At 34.8% G+C, this 20,972-nt stretch overlaps 1 protein-coding gene across 8 annotated transcripts in view; it reads left to right on the top strand.

Annotated features, from left to right (window-relative positions):
- The window catches only part of ERBIN (erbb2 interacting protein), a 123,052-nt gene that overhangs the window by 59,767 nt on the left and 42,313 nt on the right, over positions 1-20,972 (top strand). For all 8 annotated transcript variants that reach the window (XM_037062844.1, XM_037062839.1, XM_037062842.1 and 5 more), the window contains 6 exons: positions 9,859-9,937; positions 11,654-11,743; positions 13,526-13,582; positions 17,014-17,077; positions 18,390-18,464; positions 19,270-19,414. In XM_037062844.1, coding sequence (XP_036918739.1) covers positions 9,859-9,937; positions 11,654-11,743; positions 13,526-13,582; positions 17,014-17,077; positions 18,390-18,464; positions 19,270-19,414 — 510 coding nt within the window. The remainder of the gene's footprint in view (positions 1-9,858; positions 9,938-11,653; positions 11,744-13,525; positions 13,583-17,013; positions 17,078-18,389; positions 18,465-19,269; positions 19,415-20,972) is intronic.

Here is a 20,972-nt window from a genome sequence, read left to right as displayed (position 1 = left end):
CTCTACCCAGCTTGCAAGAAAATGACAGTCTTATTGTGGAGCCCCTTAGTATCATTAGCTCCATGGCATGATTAGTTGATAAGTGAAACAAAGGAATTAGATTAATATACACCTGGGCTGGTACACACAGAATACAATATACAGGTGATGTATTATAGACTATTACCCCCGAAAACTGTGTGTGTGTGTATATATATATATATATTTAAAAACCCTCACCAAAGGATATGTTTATTGATTTTAGAGAGAAAGGGGAAGAGAGAAATGGAAGGGGGTATGGAGAGAGAGGGGGAGAGACAGAAACCTCTATCAATTGTCTCCTGTAAACACCCACCAGGGATCAAACCTACAACCTAAGTATGTGCATGCCCTGAATGGGGATCGAATCTGCAACCTTTTGGTGTCTGGGATGAAAACTGAGCCACCTGGCCAGGGCATGAAACCTATGTAATCTTATTAGTCAATGTTACTCCAGCATATTCAATTAAATTTTTTTAATTAAAAATAAATAAAGAGTTAGGTAAGATTTAGACTGGAAAAAAAACATACAATAAATTGTAGCACAGAGCATTCTAGGACTAGCAGTGTCAAGAAAGATCTAAATTAAGCATAAGGAGGAATTATTGGATCAGAATGTCACTTTCCTGCACCAGTGTTTTCCCAGCTTCTAGAATACTGATGTAATAGTAGGTGGTCAGGAAATAATTGCTAAATGAACAAATACTAAACACAGGGAGGGCCCTACATAAAATCAGTGAGGGATGGAATAATCTAGACTGATAAAAATAATAAACCCCTATATAACAAATGCTACTGTATACCAAGTGTTATAGTAAAAAAAAAGAGAGAGAGAGGTTAGTAAATGGAAGTATTATTACTCAGATTTTGAAATAATTTGTATTTTTAATGTTCAGATGACCACCAATTTAGAGATGGATGGGAGCAGGGGACCCAAAAAGAACCCAGAATTATCTTCTGGAGGTGGACCCCTTGTAGCACAGGCTTCCCCCACTAGGCGAGTATTCTAGGAACCCATCTGTATCAGTGTACCCGTTGGCACTGTGTTGAGAAGCTGCAGTGAAATTTTTTAAAGACTCTTTCAATGCATTTGCCCATTTGTCCAAGTACGATATATGAGTGCACTTGCCCACACCACCCTGAGTATTCAGCAGTGATGACCAGTGTGCTCTACTGCCCCTGCTCATCCAATCTCATCACAGCAAGTGTTTTTTATTTCCTTGGATGAATAAAAGTTCTCAAAGGGGAAGGTTCTGCTGATGTGAATGAAGTGAAACAAAAAACTGTAGAAACACTAAAAGGCATCAAGATTGATGAGTTCAAAAACCCTTTTCAGTGGTGGGAAAAAAAAACATTTTGACAGGTGTATTACATTAAATAGTACTTTAAAGGTGACTGAAGTTTAAACATGTAAGAATAAATACACAATTTTATAAGTAATTCTGTTTTGGGGGGGGTCCCCCTTCATATGGTAGGAATTGAAGTCACAGTAAATACATTGCTAGTAATTTATTTTATTTAAAAAAAAATTAATTGTTCAAGTACAGTTTTCTGTCTTTTACTCCCATCCCAGTCCACCCCACTTAGTTTTACTAGTAATTTTTTAAAGCAGAAAACTGATAAATATTTCAAAACTACTTGCTTAGGGTACAATTATTAATATGTGTCTGAAAGCTAATGATAATTTAGAATTACTAATTTTAGAAATACTGATTGGTTACTTTTAAACCACATTCTATGATATAAAGAACTTTATAATTTGAAAAATACAAAGCATACATTTATATTGGAAGATGATATAAGCATTACTTTAAATATTAAAATTATAGAAGTCTAATACAGAAATCTTGAAATTATTCTTTTTCTATATAAAATTTTTGATCGATATACTGTAGTCTTTGTATTTACTCTTATTTTCCTTAGGTTTTATTAGGTACTAAAAATATAGCTCTTGGAATAATCTTTTATATAGAATATTTCAAAATAATTTACAGACTTTAATCAAAGCCAAAGAAATTAGATATATAAGTTTTAAAATGAAGTGGGGTGCTAGGGAGATCAGTGTAGATTGTCTTTCCCGTGCCCTCCCTCTAAATGTGGAATGTCTTATATTTAAAAAAGGGTATGAGAAGAATTATACACCATATCCAATAACCTTGGTAAAACTACTTGCTAATGTGACTTACCTACCAAGAGAAAGGGGGAAAGTGTGCAACTCAGTTTATAAGAGTGATAAATTTTATTTTTTATATTATATTTTATTGATTATGCTATTAGAGTTGTCCTAGTTTTTCTCCCTTTGCCTTCCTCTACCCAGTACTCCCTACTCCCTCAGGCAATTCCGCCACCACTGCTCATGTCCAGGGGTCATGTGTATAAGTTCTTTAACTACTCCATTTCCTATACCTGTACTTTACAGCTCTATGGCTATTCTGTAACTATTTGTAATTCTTAATCTCCTCACCTCTTAACACATTACCCCAAACTCCCTTACCATCTGGAAACCATCACAGTGCTCTCTGTATCCATGATGCTGTCTCAGTTCTTCTTGTTTGCTTAGTTTGTTTTTTAGATTCAGTTGTTGTTAATGTATTTTTTTGCCATTTACTCATAGTTTTGAGCATCTCTTTTATCAGTAAGTCCCTTTAACATTTCATATAATAATGGTTTGGTGATGATGAACTCCTTTAGATTTTTCTTGTCTGGGAAGCTGTTTATCTGCCCTTTGTTTCTAAATGATTGCTGGGTAGAGCAATCTTGGCTGTAGACCCCTGCTTTTCATAATTTTGAATATTTCTTGCCAATCCTTTCTAGCCTGCAAAATTTCTTTTAAGAACTCAGCTGAGTCTTTTGGGAACTCCCCTGTAGGTAACTGCTTTTCTCTTGCTGCTTTTAAGATTCTCTCTTTGTCTTTAACCTTTGGCATTTTAATTATGATGTGCCTTGGAGTGTGTGTCTTTGCATCCATCTTGTTTGGGACTCTCTGTGCTTCCTGGACTTGCATGTCTATTTCCTTCACCAAATTAAGGAAGTTTTCTTTCATTATTTTTTTAAACAGATTTCCAATTTCTTGCTCTTTATCTTCTCTTCCATCTTTATAAGATGACTGTTAGATCTCTTGAGGTTGTCCTAGACACTGCTTATACTATCCTCATTTTTTTTTGGATTCCCTTTTTCTTGTACTGATTAGTTTTTTGGTTCTTTATGTTCCAGATCATTAATTTTGATTCTTGGATTCATCTACTCTATTGTTGTTTCCTATAAATTGTTCTTTATTTCAATGAATGTATCCTTCATTTCTGACTGGATTTTTTCTGTGCTGTTGAGATCTCACTACGTTTCTTGAGCATCCTTATAACCAGTGTTTAGAATTCTACATCTGATAGATTGCTTATGTCCATTGTGTTAGCTCTTTTTTGGTGTTTTGATCTGTTCTTTCATTTGGGCCATGTTTCTTTGTCTCCTTGTTTTAGCAGCCTCCCTGTATTTGTTTCTGTGTATTAGGTAGAGCTGCTTTGACTCCATGTTTTGGTAGGATGGCCTAATGTAGTAGGTGTCTTGCAGGGTTCAGTGGCATAGCCAGCCCTGTCACCCCAGCTGGGTACACAAAGTATGCCCTTTGTGTGGGCTGAATATACCTTCCTAGTTGAACCTTGGTTGCTATTGGCAGATCAGTGGGAGGAATTTATCAAGGCCCATCACCTTCAAGGACTGGCCGTGATCTCTGACCACCAACCTTAGCCCTTTGTGAAGGATCAGCTGTGCATGGGCAGGGTGGTGGTGCTTTTGTGGTTTGTAATTGTCTAGTGAGTGTGTTGACCATGGGGCTTCCAGGATAGTGCAGGCCAAGGTCAGCCAACACCTATGTTTTGCCTGGGCCACCCTGTCTTGAGCTATAAAGCAATCTGAGATGGCTACTACTTGTGCTGGGCTGGGAGGTTCCCAGGCAAAGCCAAACTATGAATCTAGCTGGTGCTGCCAGTGCTGGGTCTGAGGCTCCCTGAGGCCAGCTGTTGCTTGTTTAAGAGGATTTAGGAAGTTGTGCAGCATGAGCCAAGAACTGCCATTCATTTGGAAAAACAGCATGGATGGGGCCATAAATTGTGTGGAAGGAACTCTGGGGATCTCCAGGGGAGGTCAAACAGTGTGTTAGCCAGGTTGATGGAATCTCAGATATGGCTCCAGCTTGCTGGTTCTGTGGTAGCTGATAGCAGTTACCTCTGCTCACCTTGATGCCAGACGCTTCAGTTTCTCTTACTATGCCATTCTGGTGCTGGAGCCCGAGGGAGTGAGTCTGAGTTGGTGAGTCTGTGTGTGGGTTCTTTAATAGGAACTACTTGGGGCTCCAGAAGTTTCTTCCACTAACTCAATCCCTGCTGATTTTTGCAGCCGGAAGTTGTGGAGATTTATCTTTCTGGCACTGGAACCCGGGGCAGGGGGATTGGTGTGGGGCTGGGACTCCTTGCTCCCGAAATACCCCTCCCAAATTTCTATCCACCCCATCTGGCTAAGGGATCAGCCCATTCTGTGTCTGCACGCCTCCTACCATTGTGGATGGATGTGGTTTCTTTAATTCCATAGTTATCAGACTGCTATTCAACTTGATTTCGAGTGCTTCTGAGTGATGGTTGTTCTTACATTTAGTTGTAATTTTGATGTAGTTTTACAAAAATGGTGAGCCATGTCTGCCTACAGTGCCATCTTTATTGGGAGTCTTGCCAAGAGTGATAAACTTTAATAATAAAACTAAATAGAGACTGTTTAAAGTGAATTTTTGAGAGTCCTGCTAGGGTGACATAGATGGTTCTGCAGTAGATCTGACCTTTCATCAGGCTAGCCCAGGCACTGCAGGCGTGTTCTCTCAGGACAGTGCAGGGGACCTGAGAACAGTGGGAATTAGCCAGGGCCTGTTTTGAGCACTTGATTTCATCGACTCTACTAAAGTTTCATTGGCTACAGCAGAACATATGGTTGAGCTCAGATTTAGATTAGTGAAATTATATTTCACATTTTAAAAAACTTTTCTATTGAATTTATTGGGGTTACATTGGTTAATAAAACTGTATTGATTTAATGTGTAGTACTTCACATTTTGATGGAAGAGGCTGGAACATCAAATTGCAGAGAGTTGAATAGGGGATGAGGCCATTAATGTAATCAATCTATTGCACGTATATAGAAAATGACTGAAACTGTGTGGTATGACCTTTACAGAGGAAAAGCTTAAAAGTGTGACAGAAAGGGCTGTCCAGCAGCATAACCATGTGAGAATTTGGAAAATGACAGGTACCTCTACAAATCAATGGAACAAGGAAAACAAAGATTTTACAAGTATTGGCACAGTGTACTTTACATGGGAAAAAGTCTCTATTTAAAAATAGACTGTACAGTATATACTAAAATAAATTGCAGATGCATTAAGGACAGTAATATAAAACAGAAAATTACAATTACACAGTAAAGGACTTCAGTGTAGAAAAGTTTTTTTATTTAACATAAAACCATAGCAGTAAAGGATAAAATTTTCACATAACAAAATATAGAAAATAAATAATAGATTACAGGCTGTGGGAAAACACTTGATATTCTAGTAGTTCTAAAGAATGCTTACAGGTAATCAAAGATAGTTCAGTGGAAACTACAGTGAACAGGGAGTTCAGAGTAAAAGAAATGAAAATGATGAGTGTAAACATAAAAATGTATTCAGTATCACTAGAAAATATCAGGGAAATAACTGGTTTTAATTTGTATTTCTATTTCTCATGAGGTTCAATCTATTATATTAGCAAAAAGTGAACACAATGTCAAATGTCAACAAGGATATGTATAAATAGATGTTTTATGAAAATTGGTATTGCTACCGTGGAGACAAATTTGGAACTATTTAGTGGCGATTACTATATGACATATTTTGTTCTTGTTATGAATAAGAGAGGCAGCAGTTCCCTGATTGTGTGTAGTTAGCAGTGACTGGTGAACTTCTAAATGTAGGTAAATATACATCAGCCTGTGTGGCATTGCCCCACACAGCACTGGATTTTGTTCACATTTTAAAATTTTGTCTCCTGCTCCTGTGTTTCAGATGGGCTGGTTTCTCTTGCCATGTCTCCTGGCTTGCTGAACTTTCTTCCTACAGTGTCTAATCTTATTTTGATGCTATCCTGTGGATTTCTCATTCAAAAACTATATTTTTCATTTGTAAAGTTTACATTATTTTTTATATTTAACCTTTTATTTTTATTTTGTTCACTTTTTCCTTTTAAGAACAACAGCTATTTTTTGGTTTTTAAACTTGTCTTAAATTTATTGGGGTGACAGTGATTAATACCATAAGGTTATATAGGTTTCAAGTGTACATTTCTGTGATGCATGACCTGTCTATTGCATTATGTGCCTACCACCCAAAGTCAGATTATACTCCATCACTGTATATTTGACCCCCTTTATCCCTTACTTCAGGAAACCACCATACTATTGTCTATGACTGTCTATGACTTTTTGCTTGTTTTTCTTGTTTGTTCTCATGTTGCTTTCAGTTTCATATCCCACATATGAGTAAAATCATATGGTTCTTAACTTACTCTGCCTGACTTACTTCACTTGACATCTTGAATTCTCAAGTTCCAGCTATGTTGTCACAAATGGTAATTTTTCATCTTTTCTTATGGCTGAATAGTATTCCATTGTATATATGTGCCACATCTTCTTTATCTAGTCATCTATTGAAGAATACATAGGTTGTTTCCATGTCTTGGCCACTGTGAATAATGCTGCAGTGAATCTAGGGGTGCATACAATAGCTATTTTAAAGTCCTTTTCTGTTAATCTTCTTACCTGTTTTTAGTGATCGAACAGTGGTGGTCTTTTATAGTGGAATATTTCAAGCATTTACAAATGTAGAGAGAATAATATAATAAACCTGATGTGTATATATCAACCAGCTTCAACATTTATCAACAGGTTGTAGTTTCATCTATACTTCCTACTTTGCCACCTCTGATTATTTTAAAGCAAGTCACAGACAACCTTTCATACAAGTATTTCAAGATGAAAACACTCCACTATTAATTATACTTAAGAAAGAGCAATAGAGCCCTGGCTGTGGTGTAAGCTCAGTGGATTGAACGTGGGCTGGGAACCAAAGGTTCCCCGGTTCTATTCCCAGTCTAGGGCACATGCCTGGTTGTAGGCCAGGTCCCCAGTGGGAGCCACATGAGAAGCAACCACTCATTGATGTTTCTCTCCGTTTCTTTCTCCCTCCCTTCCCCTCTCTCAAAAAAATAAATAAAATCTTTTAAAAAAGAGCAATAGCTAACAATTAGTTTATATCATTAGATGTCCATCAATATTTATATTTCCTGCGTTGAAGATTTAGATGAACTTAAAAGTAACAGCAGAAGTAAAACTTACTAAAACTGAAATGGAAACAATGAATTATCACAAAACAGAGAAATTGAATTTGTAATAACAACAATAGTAAAACCTTTTCTCAAGGTATCATTGAGCCCAGATTCTTTAAATTGAAATGTTTACTGAGATAATTACAGATTCACATGCAGTTTTAAGGAAACATGCAGAGTGTTCCTGTGTACTCCTTACCTAGTTTCTCCCAGTGGTAACATTTTGCAATATTATTGACCAGCATAGGATATTGACACTGATACAGTCTCTCAGTCATATTCAGATTTCCCCAGTTTAAGTGTGTAGTAGGAGGAAGAGGAGGAGGAGGTTTGGACATTTACCACAGCCAGGTCCCTTGGGTCTCCTTTTATCTGGTTAGTTCTTTAGTTCCTTTGTCTTTTGACCTTGACAGTTTTGAAGATTACTAGCCAGTTAGAATTTCCCTTATTTGGATTTGTGTGATGTGTGCTTATGATTAAATGCAGGTTGTCTGTTTCCAGCAAGAATGTGGCACTAATGGTGTTGCATACCTTTTCGATGTGTCGCAGATTAGGTGCCTCGTGATGGTGTTAATTGGTGATGCTAACTTTGAAGCAAATTAAGGTGGTGCCTGTGAGACGTCATCACTGTAGAGTTACCTTTATTTCTTTTATAACAAATATTTTCTGGCGAGAAACTTTGAGACTATACTAATATTCTGTTTCTCAACATACCTTTTCCAGCTAATTGAAGCATCCATTGATGAGTTTTGACTGAACAGTTATTAGTCTATTTGCTGGTGGTGGTTTTGCATTTTTTATTTTCCATCACCTGAAATTCTATACTTGGCACTGTAGTAAACTTGCTTACTTAGAATTATATGGTGATGAAATTGAAAGAGGCTTTTAGATGATCTTTTGGTGTCAAGCCTGTTGAATAATCATACTGTGTTACTGGAGCAATAGGACTAACAGAATTTTTTGAACATTGAAAAGGTTGTTAATTGGCATTCTGTTACTCTTCAGTGAATTTATGGGGGTGACGTTAGTTCACAAAATCATATAAATTCCAACTATACAACTCAAAAAAAACATTATCTGCCCATGTTATGCATGCATTGACCCAGGAAAAGTCTCTTTTCTCCCTAGTTCCTCTGCCCGCCCTGCTTGCCTGTGGCTATATCACCATATTGTAGTCTGGGTACACATGCTACATGTATGTCTCTTTTTGTTTAATCCCTTCACCTTCTTTCATCCAGCCTCTCAGACTCCGTCCCGTCTGACAGCTGTCATTCTGATCCATGTATCTATACCTCTTATTTGTATTTTGTTCCAGTTTGTCATTAGATTGCACATAAAAGTTAGATCATATGATACTTGTCTTTCTCTGATTGGCTTATTTCACTTAGCTTGATAATCTGCAGCCCCATTCATGCTGTCAGAAAAGGTAAGATTTCTTTTTTCTTTTTTAACAGCCAAGTAGCATTACATTGTGTAAATGTTCCACAGCTTTTTTAATCCACTCATCTATTGATGGGAACTTGGGCTGTTTCCAGCTCTTGGGGCTATTGTAAATAATGCTGCAATGCACATAGAGGCACATAAATGCTTTCGAATTATTGTCTTGGGTTTCTTCAAATAGATTCCTAGAAGTGGGGTCACTAGGTCTAAAGGCAGTTCGGTTTTTAATTTTTATAAGGAAACTATATTGTTTACCACAGTGGCTGCACAAGACCACATTCTCACTAACAGTGCATGAAGGTTCCCTTTTCTCCACATCCTCTGTTAATTGGCATTCAGTTAGTTAGTCTAGATTACAACAGTGCTACTTAAAGTTGGTCTATGGATTGTTGCTTATTCATATAAAGCATTCTTACTATACTTTTGCTGAGACAAGTTGTGGAAATAAACCTTTACTGTAATTTGGTTTGTAAACTTTTCTCTGGTATTTAACAAGAATATAGCTCTGTAACTGCCCTCAGGCGTATTCACTGGCGTATCTAATGTAGATTTTCTACCTCTGTCTTCATTCAGCTTTGCTTTCTGCTTTGTTATTTTATATATATTAAGGGTCAACTCAATGTGGAGCCCAGCATAAAAAAGTAATGCCTCTTTTTATGTGAGAAAAGCAGAAAGAATGCTGTATTCTATATTTTGTATCCTTACCTTCACACAGAGAAGGCACTAATTTTCAGAAGAGCTAAGAGAAGGAAAGGAATGTAAAACTAATCAGGATAAATTAGCAGTTATAAAAAGGCAAGTGAACAAAAGATGCGAGAGAAAAGAGAAATTGTGGAGGTGGTTCTGTTTCCTTTAAGTTGGTGGTGTCAGTTTATCTAGATCCTGCTTAGTTTGGTGAATTTCCAGTCAGCAAGGTATACATTAATTATTACTATTGTTATTGTTTTGTGTCATGTAATAGATTCTTTTAATTTGATCTTTCTTGGTTTATTTTTTTTAGGAATACAGGAGTTTCCAGAGAATATAAAAAATTGTAAAGTTTTAACAATTGTGGAGGCCAGTGTAAACCCTATCTCCAAGTAAGTTCTCTGTTGACTCATGAGTTACTTTTCAGAAAAACTGTGAAACTATGAATAGTAATGGAATATTACAACTATGAATTAGTAATAGAATATTACTTTCTATATTTTAATGAACATTTATTATTGTTAAATCTATATAAAATTGTTTTAGATTATAATGGAATCTTTAAAATAATCTTTCTAACTCCATATTTTGCAGAGGCAAATTTGACATCCAAACAGATAATACAAGTGTTTTGCTCAAGGTTGCACTGATAGATAATTTCAGAAATGAGTCTAGAATTCAGATCTCCTCACTCATTGTTATTGACACAATATAAAAATGTCTTTACCTGTAAATCAAATGTGTGGCACACTCAAACTTTTGAAAATAGTAAGCTGAATAGTCAAGAAGGAAAAAACAAGAAAAAAAGGAAAAACCAGGTGGTTGGTTCAGGGTGTTCAGCCTTTTGGTGTCTCTGGTCCACACTGGAAGAAGAGGAGTTGTCTTGATTCACACATTAAATGCGGAAACAAATGAAAACTGCTGAGCCAAAAAAAAAGGTTTTGAGTAAATTTATGATATCTTGTTGAGCTGCGTTCATAGCCATCCCGGGCCGCAGGTTGGACACCCCTGGTGCCATGTACGCGCAGTCATACATACTCTTTTATATGGTAATGGCTATACATGGAACATTTTCCTGGTACCAAATCTATTAAATTTTGCAAAAGTGGAATGATGAAGCAAAAGATTAATAGAGTGAAACATAGGTGAATATAGCTGAGTTGAAAGTTAAAACCACCTTTCGCATCCTATACTACTGTATTTAATTATTTTTTCTAAACATACCATTTCTTCTTCACTTGCTGTGGAAGATGGAAGAATGTGACATAGGGGAGAAAGAGGAGTCAAAGTCAGATTTACCTTACTGCAAGAAAGTTTTGTAGTAGGTAAAATCTAGGACAAACATGTAAAGATTATGTTTTTATCAGAGGGAATAAAAATAAAGCTAATACATGTAAATTTTTACATGGCCTTAAAATGTCCCTTGGCTTTTTATATTCTTTCTTTGTGCTTTATTATAAAATTATACAATCTTTATTTGATTATTTAGGGGATGGATGTTGAAACTGAAAATAATCTTAACCAGTAGTTCTAAAATGGGGATTTTGCTTTTAAGGTGTACTTGGTAAATTCTAGAGACATTTTTGGTTTTCATAGCCTGCGTTGGTGGGCAGGGCCACTGCACTGGCTTCTAGTGGGAAGAGGCCAGGGTTGCTGTTAACTGTCCACCAGTGCAGAAGACAGGCTTCTCACGACAAAGAATTCTCCAGCCCCAAAAGTCAGTGCTGTCAAAGTTTCGAGTTCCTTTTTCAGTCTTTTGGATTGATGTTAGCTAAGGAGAAATTTAAGAGTGCCTGTACTTGTCATATTATGTCCTAAATACATTTCTATATATCACGGCTAATTCGTAGTTGACAATTTTATACAGATTTTATCTTGAGACAAATACTGCCTCACTACTTTTTTATATAGAGATAAAGATATAAACATTGAAATAGGTAACTTATTTATGATAAAAGGCAAACTTCGGTTTGAGGATCATTCATAAAAGTAGGGAGGTGACCATTATCTCTTAAGAACATGTGTCGGTTAGACAGATTCTTAGAATTTACTAAGAGACTGAAATTGTATATGTGAGTTTAATTTAAATTCTGGTATATTTTATATAGGCTTCCTGATGGATTTTCTCAGCTGTTAAACCTAACCCAGCTATATCTGAATGATGCTTTTCTTGAGTTTTTGCCAGCTAATTTTGGCAGGTAAATTATAGTTTCTTCTAAAACCTTTTCTTTTTAGCTCCTGTAAAAGTCTATAAAACTATGAAGATGCTTTACTAATTCTATTAATTACAGTTTTATAGACTCATCTTTTGTTATTATTCCAAACATTGTGGTTTTTTTAGTTTCTTCAGAACTTATTTTGACTTTGAATGTATTTTTCTAATTAAAGAATAAATGTAAATGTTTAAAAGGAAAAAAATCAAATGAATTGGTTTTTAAAGTATACAAAAAATAGAGTTTAAGTGAGAGTATTTTCTGTATATTTGAAATAAGTAATGCTTTATTTTTAGCACTTATTACATTTGAAAATGATCTGTTTGTTTATCTGTCTTCTCCACTAGAATCAAAATTCTGGAGAAAAGAACATATGTGTCTGGATTCTACCACATTGCCCCCCCCCAATATCTGAGTGTTTCTGTTCTTGTTACAGTACCTAAGTACTCTTTTAAGTGAAAAGATGAATCAAAGAGTGAATCAATACTAGGTACCAAATTATTATAGTTTTAAAATGAATTGTTAGAGAAACTGCTATTAAACTACGTTAGTTTTACAGTCATCTTTTTGTCTAAAAATAAAGATAAACATCATGATTTCACTTACATGTGGAAACTTAAAAAAAGCAAATACAGAGAACACAGATTGATTGGTGGTTGCCATGGGTATATGTGAGGTATTTTGAGGGGTAAATGGGCAAAGGTGTTAAAAGATACAGTCCTCCAGTTATAAATAAGTCACAGGGTATTAATGAATAGCACGATGACTACATTTAATATTTACTATATTGTATGTTGGATAATTGCAAAGAGTAGATCTTAAAAGTTTTTATGCCAAGATAAATATCTGTGACTGTGTGGTGAGGATATTAACTAGACTTACTGTAATGACCATTTCACTATATATACAACTATCAAATCATTATGTTGTACACTTAACACTAGTATTATAATGTCAATTATTCATTAAAGAAAAAAAGAATTCTGGGCATTGTTGCAGCCCAGTGATTATCTTGTGGGAGCTGCATCATCCATGTTTTATATATTTATATACATATTTACAAATGTGTAAACATTTGCATATTTACATATTTACAGATATTTGTATATTACAAATATATACATATTTGTATATACTCATGCACATATATAAAGTTTGTATACTTGTCAGATTCCTGTTCTGTATCTGGTATTTGGGCCACTCTTTACTTTTACTGAACTATATTCAACACATAATGTCATATAAATTTAACATGTATACAACATGTTGATTTGATGCATTTATACAGTATCATATCATTGCTATTGTAGCATTATTTAGCTACTCTGTACCACTGAATCTGCTCGTTTTCCTCTAAATTTATTGGAAAGTGCGTCACTGCGCCAGAGGATTTTCATGTCTTCTTGTGTTCCCTTATTGTTTCCTTTCAGAGTTGAATTATTATTCTTAAATAGCTAATAATTTTGGCAGGTCTTTTCTCAGGTGTGAAGTGCTCTTCCAGGTTTGATATTTAGAGACAGTCATTTTGTGCTTTAAATATGTCTGGAAGTGTTTATTCTCCCTACACCCCAGTAATTCTGAGGAGCAGAAATAGTCTTTTTTTCTTTGCATTAATTTGTGTAGCTATATAATTTTTTAATACAGTATTCTTCATGTTGTAATTACACAATAAATATTGACTGCTTTAAAACTTTGGAATGTGACGTTTACTTAGTTACATTTTTTGTCTTTGTTATAGATGCTTGATTTGTTTTCTTTGTTTTGCAGGTTAACTAAACTCCAGATCTTAGAACTTAGAGAAAACCAGTTGAAAATGTTGCCAAAGTAAGTAAGGGTGCTGTGTTTTCTAAAATTTAGTTTAGAATTTTTAATTCCTAAGTCCTTAGAGAAATGTTAACTTTTTAATATCTGAAATACGAGTGCAAATTATTTTAAAGATTGACATTTGTGGTCATTATACTTAAATTAGAGGTATTCAATATAAAATTTTTGCATCTGTATTTGGTATTTAATAGTCATTTCACAGTCTCTGGAACTCAGTCTTATGTGACAAAAGTCAGAATTGAAGTATGTAAATCCCACTCGAGTCCCAGACAAAGTCGCACCTAGTTCATGTACTGGAGCTCTTACAGAGTACTCATTAGAGAGATCCAAAGGGCCTTCATGTAAAGTCTATAAATACAGTTCTAAGAGCTTGTCTGCTTTTGTAGTCTAATGAAAATTAGAAATGGCATGGTGGGCCCCCTCTGGTAAGCTAACATCAAGAAGAGGTGGCAGCCCAAGAGCAAATAAGATGAAACTAAAACAGGTCTGCATACTCAGAATATACTGTGTAGCTCTGGCTGAGTAGCTCAGTTGGTTGGAGCATCATTGTACATCAGAAGGTTGTTGGTTTGAATCCTCGTCAGGGCTCATACCTAGGTTGCAGGTTCCATCCTTGGTTGGGGTGCATATAGGAGGCAGCTGATTGATGTTTCTCATATGTCTCTCTTCAATAAACATATTTTCGGGTAAGGATTAAAAAAATACACTGTGTAGTCTGTGTTCATTTATTGAAGAAATATCTTAAAACACCCTGAACTCATTGCTATATTTTTTACACTTTAGGCATTGGCAAACTATAGTTTGTGGTTAAATCTGGCCCACTGCCTATTTTTGTAATAAATAAAGTTTCATTGCAACCACATTCATTCATTTACATATTGTCTGTGGCTGTTTTTTGTTCTACAGTGGTTGAGTGGAGTATTTGTGACAGAAATAATATGCAAAGACTTAAATATTTCCTATCCGCCCCTTTACAGAAATTTTTGATGACTCCTGTTAATAATTTGTTTGTCAAGAGTTAACTGTCCCCTCTTTAAAGAAGTATCTCCAGTTCCAGAGGAGTTAGTTCTGTTTACTCAACTTCTATGGATCTTGTTTATTATATCTGTTATGACAATTACCACACTATCCAATTTTTTTATAATTTCACTCTCATCTTACCTGACCCACATATATAACATGTGCACATGCACTTGGATCTCCCCTTTCCCTCCCATGACTGTAATCTTTGAGGGCACAGTGCAAAGTTTTTTTCTTTTTTTAATTTACTGATTTTTAGAGAGGAAGAAAAGGGAAGAGAAAGGTTGATTTGTTGATCCACTTACTTATGCATTCAGTGATTGATTCTTCTGTGTGGCTTGACTGGGGACTGAACCTGCAACCTTGGCATATCTGGACAAGGCTATAACCAGCAGACCTACCAGGCCAGGACAAGTATATCTAGTTTTGATTCCCAAAAGACATATATTAGCTTAATAATTGTTCAGTGTAGGAATTATGACTGGGGTTATTAGTGATAGTTTTTGAGTATAAATTAAAGTGGGAATTATGATTTATATTTTTTTCATTTTTTATTGTTCAGCTACAGTTCAATTACTGTCCCATTTGATACTGGCATTAATGACTTCTCAACACAAAACTTGTCTGTTTTCTAAGAGATTTGAATAATAAAGATGTAAATTGTTTATTGAAAAGTTCTGTAGTTAATATGTTGTATCTGATCATAAGGAATTCACTTATTTTAACTCCTTAACTTAAAGTTTGCAAATATAATTCTTTCCTGCTTTCTTTTAAGACATGATTAAAACCTTTGAGTCTTCCCAAACTATAAAGTCACATGCATTTAGGCTGTGTAAGTGAACCTTCTTACGATCAAAGATTAGAGGAGTGGGAAAGCTGCTGTAGGTGTGTAGCTAGGTGAGATTTAATACCATCTTAATACTGGAGGACACAGTAGTAAGACTGTGTCTTATTATTAAGTGAGGCACAGTCTTACTACTGTGTCCTCCAGTATTAAGGATATGTATTTTTCCTCCTAGAAAGAGAGAACATAAAAATGAGTTAAATGCAAAAGAATTTTAGAAGTAGAAGGAAATTTGAAGGCTCTTGTTTCTACTTTCTTTTTGGAGTGGAAAGCCGGATCTTAAATGAAAAGACTTGAAAATGAAATAAAATTGAAATTTTTGAAATGTAGGAGTAGGACCAAAGTTGCCAGTAACAATAAGCTGTAACAAGTTAAGATGGATGCTTTTACACTGTATTTCTTTACACTGTATTTCTTCTTTTATTGCATATATATGTCATTTATATTTTCTTAAATCAGTTTTAAAACATAACTTTTTAAAGATGTCATTTGAAATTGAAGTTTTTCAATGCACTACTTTTTCTTTTCATACCCTCTTTTGTAACTTTCCCTTGTTGATACAGCATTTAATTGCCACATGTGAATTTTATGTTATCTACTCATTGTAAGAAGATTGAATTCAGAAAAATAAGGTTGTGTTTTCTCCTTTCAGTCTTCCCCCCACCTCACAGCCCTCTTTACTTTTCTAAAATGTCCACCTGATACAGTATTATGGATGTAGGAGTTAAATATCATAGCATCTTTCTTGAGAAAGATCTTGAAAACACCTTTTGCTATGAAGCAAACTAGAACTGACTTAAAAGACAAATAGGAGCAAGGGAAATGGAATTTTACTACCTCATAGTGCCTGAGAAAAGACACTCAGTTAATCTAAGTTAAATAAAGCAGTTTAAGAAAAATTGGGTTTGTGAGATGGATTGGTTTTGTTAGAGTTGGTAGAATGGCATATTTAGAATGAAAGGATTGGGGAAAATTAGCCTTACCTAATGTTAGGTCTATAACATACTGACATTACAATGAAAATGTCTCTTTTTTTCTCCACTAAAAATCTAGAGAAATATTTGAGTTTTATTTTATTTCATATTTCTAATATGTTAAATTTCCAGAGATGATGAAATTACACATGCACAAACTTTGTCTTTTACACAATATTACTGTAAATTTTCTGTGTTCAGATACAGATACCATTATGCTACAGCTGCCTACAGTAATCAGTACAGTAACATGCTGTACAGGCTGTTGCCTAGGAGCAACAGGCTAGGTGTGTACTACATACATAGCCTAGGTGTGTACTAGGCTGAACCATCTAGGTTTGCATAAGAATGCTCTATGGTGTTCACACAACAACGGAATCACCTAATAATGTGTTTCTCAGAACATATCCCCATTATTAAGTGAGGCATAAGTGTATGATGATTTTTCTTAGAAAATTATTTTTGTTTTTTCACCATGTGAGAGCCTATACAACAAGATACATTACATAAGAATGTTTTCCACTATTAATTTGACAGCTTCCATTAAGTAATGTTTTTGTATACTTAATTCTTTATTAATCCATTGTACACAGAACCATGAATAGACTGACCCAGCTGGAAAGATTGGATTTGGGGAGTAATGAATTCGCAGAAGTGGTAAGTTCTTACCAATCTTGCTGTCCATAGTCTTATATTTTTTCAAGAATAAAGTGTGAAAATTAATGTATTCTCTGCACTTTTAAGTATAAAATTAGTGAAAGACATACATACATTTTTGAGAGACAAGATAGGGAAATTCTTAACAGAGAAAGTTAACCAGATAGAAACATTTGACAAAAGTAAGGATAAAATGTAAAATTAATGAGAAACCCATGGAAAAAGGTATCCAAAAGTTTTTAGGCGTAGGGAGTAGGAAGTGAGAGATAAAGGAAAAACAATATTTCATCAGGTCAGAGTGCAACAGGAAAAGTACTATTTCCTAATCAAAAATAACTTTCAGGGGTATTGCTTAGGAATTTATTTAATGATAAAATACTTCTCTGTAATACTTTGATTTAGTAGCTAAAGGGAAAAATATCGAGTGGAAATAACTATTATTTTTGCGTTGGCAGTGAAGTCTCTGGATTATGCTTTTGTTTTGTATGCACAGTGTACTGTGATGCTGATTGAAAAAGGAAAGGAGTATGTTTAAAGAACATATTAATTGGTTATTAATCAGTAACTGATTGGTTATTTTTGGTCCTCAGCATCATATTATAAACAGTATTTCACCATGTAATTGCTGTGAGTTTAAAATAACAGAATTAGCTTATGTGATTGTGGCTTGGTTACTTACCTTTTCCTTTATTATTGGATTTTTAAGAAGTATATTGCCCTATTCTTTTCTTTCCTGTTTTTCTTGAAAGCTTGTTACAGGTAATTGAGAGTATCTTTTCATTGTGTTCTTGAAAGCAGTGGCCCTTATTTTTTCTTTATTAATTGTATAACTATTTGAACCTATTATGTAATCAAAAGCTTAAATGAATTTTTTGTAAACTGTTAGGAAATGTCTATCTTTGTGTTCTGTAGTAATAGTACTCTAACTATAATATAGTAAAAAGGCTTGACTCTTTGTATTTTCCTTAATTTTTTTGTTTTAAACGAAAAGTTATCACCCTGACCGGTGCAGCTCAGTTAATTGGGTGTCATCCCACAAACTACAAGGTTGCCAGTTTGATTCCCAGTCAGGGCACATACCTGGGTTGCAGGTTCAGTCCCCAGTCCCAGTGCATGTGAGAGGCAACTGATTGGTGTTTCTCTCTCACATCAATGTTTCTCTCCCTGTCTTTGTCCGTCCCTTCTCTCTCTAAAAATAAGTAAAAAATTTTCAAAAAAACTGAAAAGTTACTAGAAATTTTCAGGGGCTTTTTGTCACACAAAAACATTCAAGTAAATAATTAGATTTGCCTCTTCCTTTTAATTCAAACAGCCTGAAGTACTTGAGCAACTAAATGGATTGAAAGAATTTTGGATGGATGGTAATAGACTGACTTTTATTCCAGGTGTAAGTATATCAAATTTCAAATGGCTTTACTTATTGCTCTGCATCTTTGCAGTTCTATGTATTATAAGTTTTCAAATTACTTGTTCTTAATAGAATTAAATAGTTATAAAAATTATATTTTATACTGTCAACACATGCTTGATTAAAATCAGAAATGTGTCCATAATAAACTTTTGTAATATATTCTTTTTAATACTATGGATTATGTGTATGTCCCTGCCCATGGAATTATTTAGCTGGGATATTTTCCATGTAATTTCTGTCTTACCAACTGACATTTTGTTTGCTCCCATACTCTGAAGTATAAGAATCCATGCATTTCCTTATTTTTTGGACTATAAGACGCACCTCTCCATTTGGGAGGAATAATAGTAGTTAATGCTGCTGTTGAGTTCTATTTACCTTTACATTGGTGAAATATTATGTTATTTATGTTACTAAATATTTTACCACAATTATTGCTTCAATTTTTTCCCTATTTTCCTCTAAAACCTAGGTGCGTCTTATGGTCTGAAAAAATGCGAGTATTTGCCATCTCCCTAGCCAAAGATGGACAGCTGACTTCCCAAAGAAAAGTATATGTCCTTTGTCACTCTGCTGGGATAAAATTAGTAGGAGCTCTTCTCTTAATTACTGAATACATTACTAATGGTATTCTTTAAAAAATTGATGAGTTTTCTATCTCATATAAAAATTTAAATTATAAATTACAACTTGGCATTAGATACATTACCTAAATGTTTTATAAATTACTTATGGTTGATAGAGTCATTAGATTTCCCTTTTTTTTTTTTTTTACTTACAGTTTATTGGTAGTTTGAAACAGCTCACATATTTGGACTTTTCTAAAAATAATATTGAAGTGGTTGAAGAAGGAATTTCAGCATGTGAAAACCTTCAAGACCTCATATTATCAAGCAATTCACTTCAGCAACTGCCTGAGACTATTGGTTTGTATTACTTTCTAATTCCTGTAATTTTTAGTAATGTAAAAGCTGAGAAATAAAGTTTTTGCCATTGCTTGGTTTATTGACATAGTTTTATCACTTTACTGCTGAAGTCACAAATCTTTAAGATCGATCAAAGTAAAGTTTTATTCTTTTTTAAAGTATATTTTATTGATTATACTATTACAGTTGTCCCAGTTTTTACCTCCTTGCCCACATCTACTTGGTGCACCCCTTCCCTTAGTTCCCTTAGTTCCCTTAATTAATGTCCATGGGTCCTGCATGTAAATTCTTTGGCTTCTTCATTTCCTATGCTAATTTTAATGACTATTTTGTGTTTCTTTTTAAAAATATTTATTTATTTATTTATTTTTAGAAAGGAGAAAGGAGGAAGAGAGGGAGAGAAACATCAATGTGTGGTTGCCTCTCTTGCGCTCCCCTTCTGGGGACCTTGCCTGCAACCCAGCCTTGTGCCCTGACTGGCAATCAAACTGGTGACCCTTCAGTTCTCAGGCTGGCACTCAGTCCACTGAGCCACACCAGCCAGAGTTCCTATGCTGTTCTTAACTGCCCCATGTTTATTTTGTTCCTACCAATTATGCTTCTTAATCCTTGCACCATTTCCCCATTCACCCCTTTCCCCCCCTCCCAGCTGATAACCCTTCAAATTATCTCCATATCTATGATTTTGTTTCTGTTCTGGTTGTTTGCTTAGTTTTTGTTTTTTAGATTCAGTTGTGAATTTGCTGCCGTTTTTAATGTTAATGATTTGATCTCCTTTTTCTTAAATAACTCCCTTTTAACACTTCCTATAATACTTGGCTTGGTGGTGATGAACTTCTTTAGCTTTACCTTATCTGAGAAGCACTTTATCTGCCCTTCCATTCTAAATGATAGCTTTTCTGGATAGAGTAATCTAGGTTGTAGGTCCTTGCTTTTCATCGCTTCAAATATTTCTTGCAATTCCTACTTGCCTGCTAAGTTTCTTTTGAGAAATCAGTTGACAGTCTTAGGGTAACTCCCCTGTAGGTAATTCTCTGCCTTCCTCTTGCTCCTTTTAAGATTCTCCCTTCGTCTTTAACATTCGGCATTTTAATTATGATGTGTCTTGATGTGTTCCTTTTGGGGCCAACTTGTTTGGGACTCTGTGCTTCCTGGACTAGTATGTCTATTTCCCTCACCAAATTAGGAAGTTTTCTTTCATTATTTTTTCAAATAAGATTTCAATTTCTTGCTCTTCTTCCTCTTCTTCTGGTATCCCTATGATTGGATGTTGGCTTGTTTGGAGGTGTCCCAGAGGCTCCTTATACTGTTCTCAATTTTTTGAATTCTTTTTCCTTTTGGTTCTGGTGAAATGTTTATCTCTTCCTTCTGTTCCAAAGCATTGATTTGAATCCCACCTTCCTTCCCTTCTCTGTTGGTTTCCTGTGGATTATTTTTTATTTCATTTATTGTGACCTTCATTTCTTGCTTTATTTTTTTGGCTATTCTCAAGGAATTCTCTGAGCATCCTGATAATCAGTTTTTTAAACTCTATGTTTGATAGGGTGGCTATCTCCAT

The sequence above is a fragment of the Sturnira hondurensis genome, unplaced genomic scaffold (genome assembly GCF_014824575.4).
Source record: "Sturnira hondurensis isolate 20B ecotype Veracruz unplaced genomic scaffold, ASM1482457v3 Scaffold0014384, whole genome shotgun sequence".
NCBI classification, from domain to species: domain Eukaryota; kingdom Metazoa; phylum Chordata; class Mammalia; order Chiroptera; family Phyllostomidae; genus Sturnira; species Sturnira hondurensis.
Note: the sequence above shows the minus strand (reverse complement) of the source record. Positions and strands in the feature narration are given on the sequence as shown.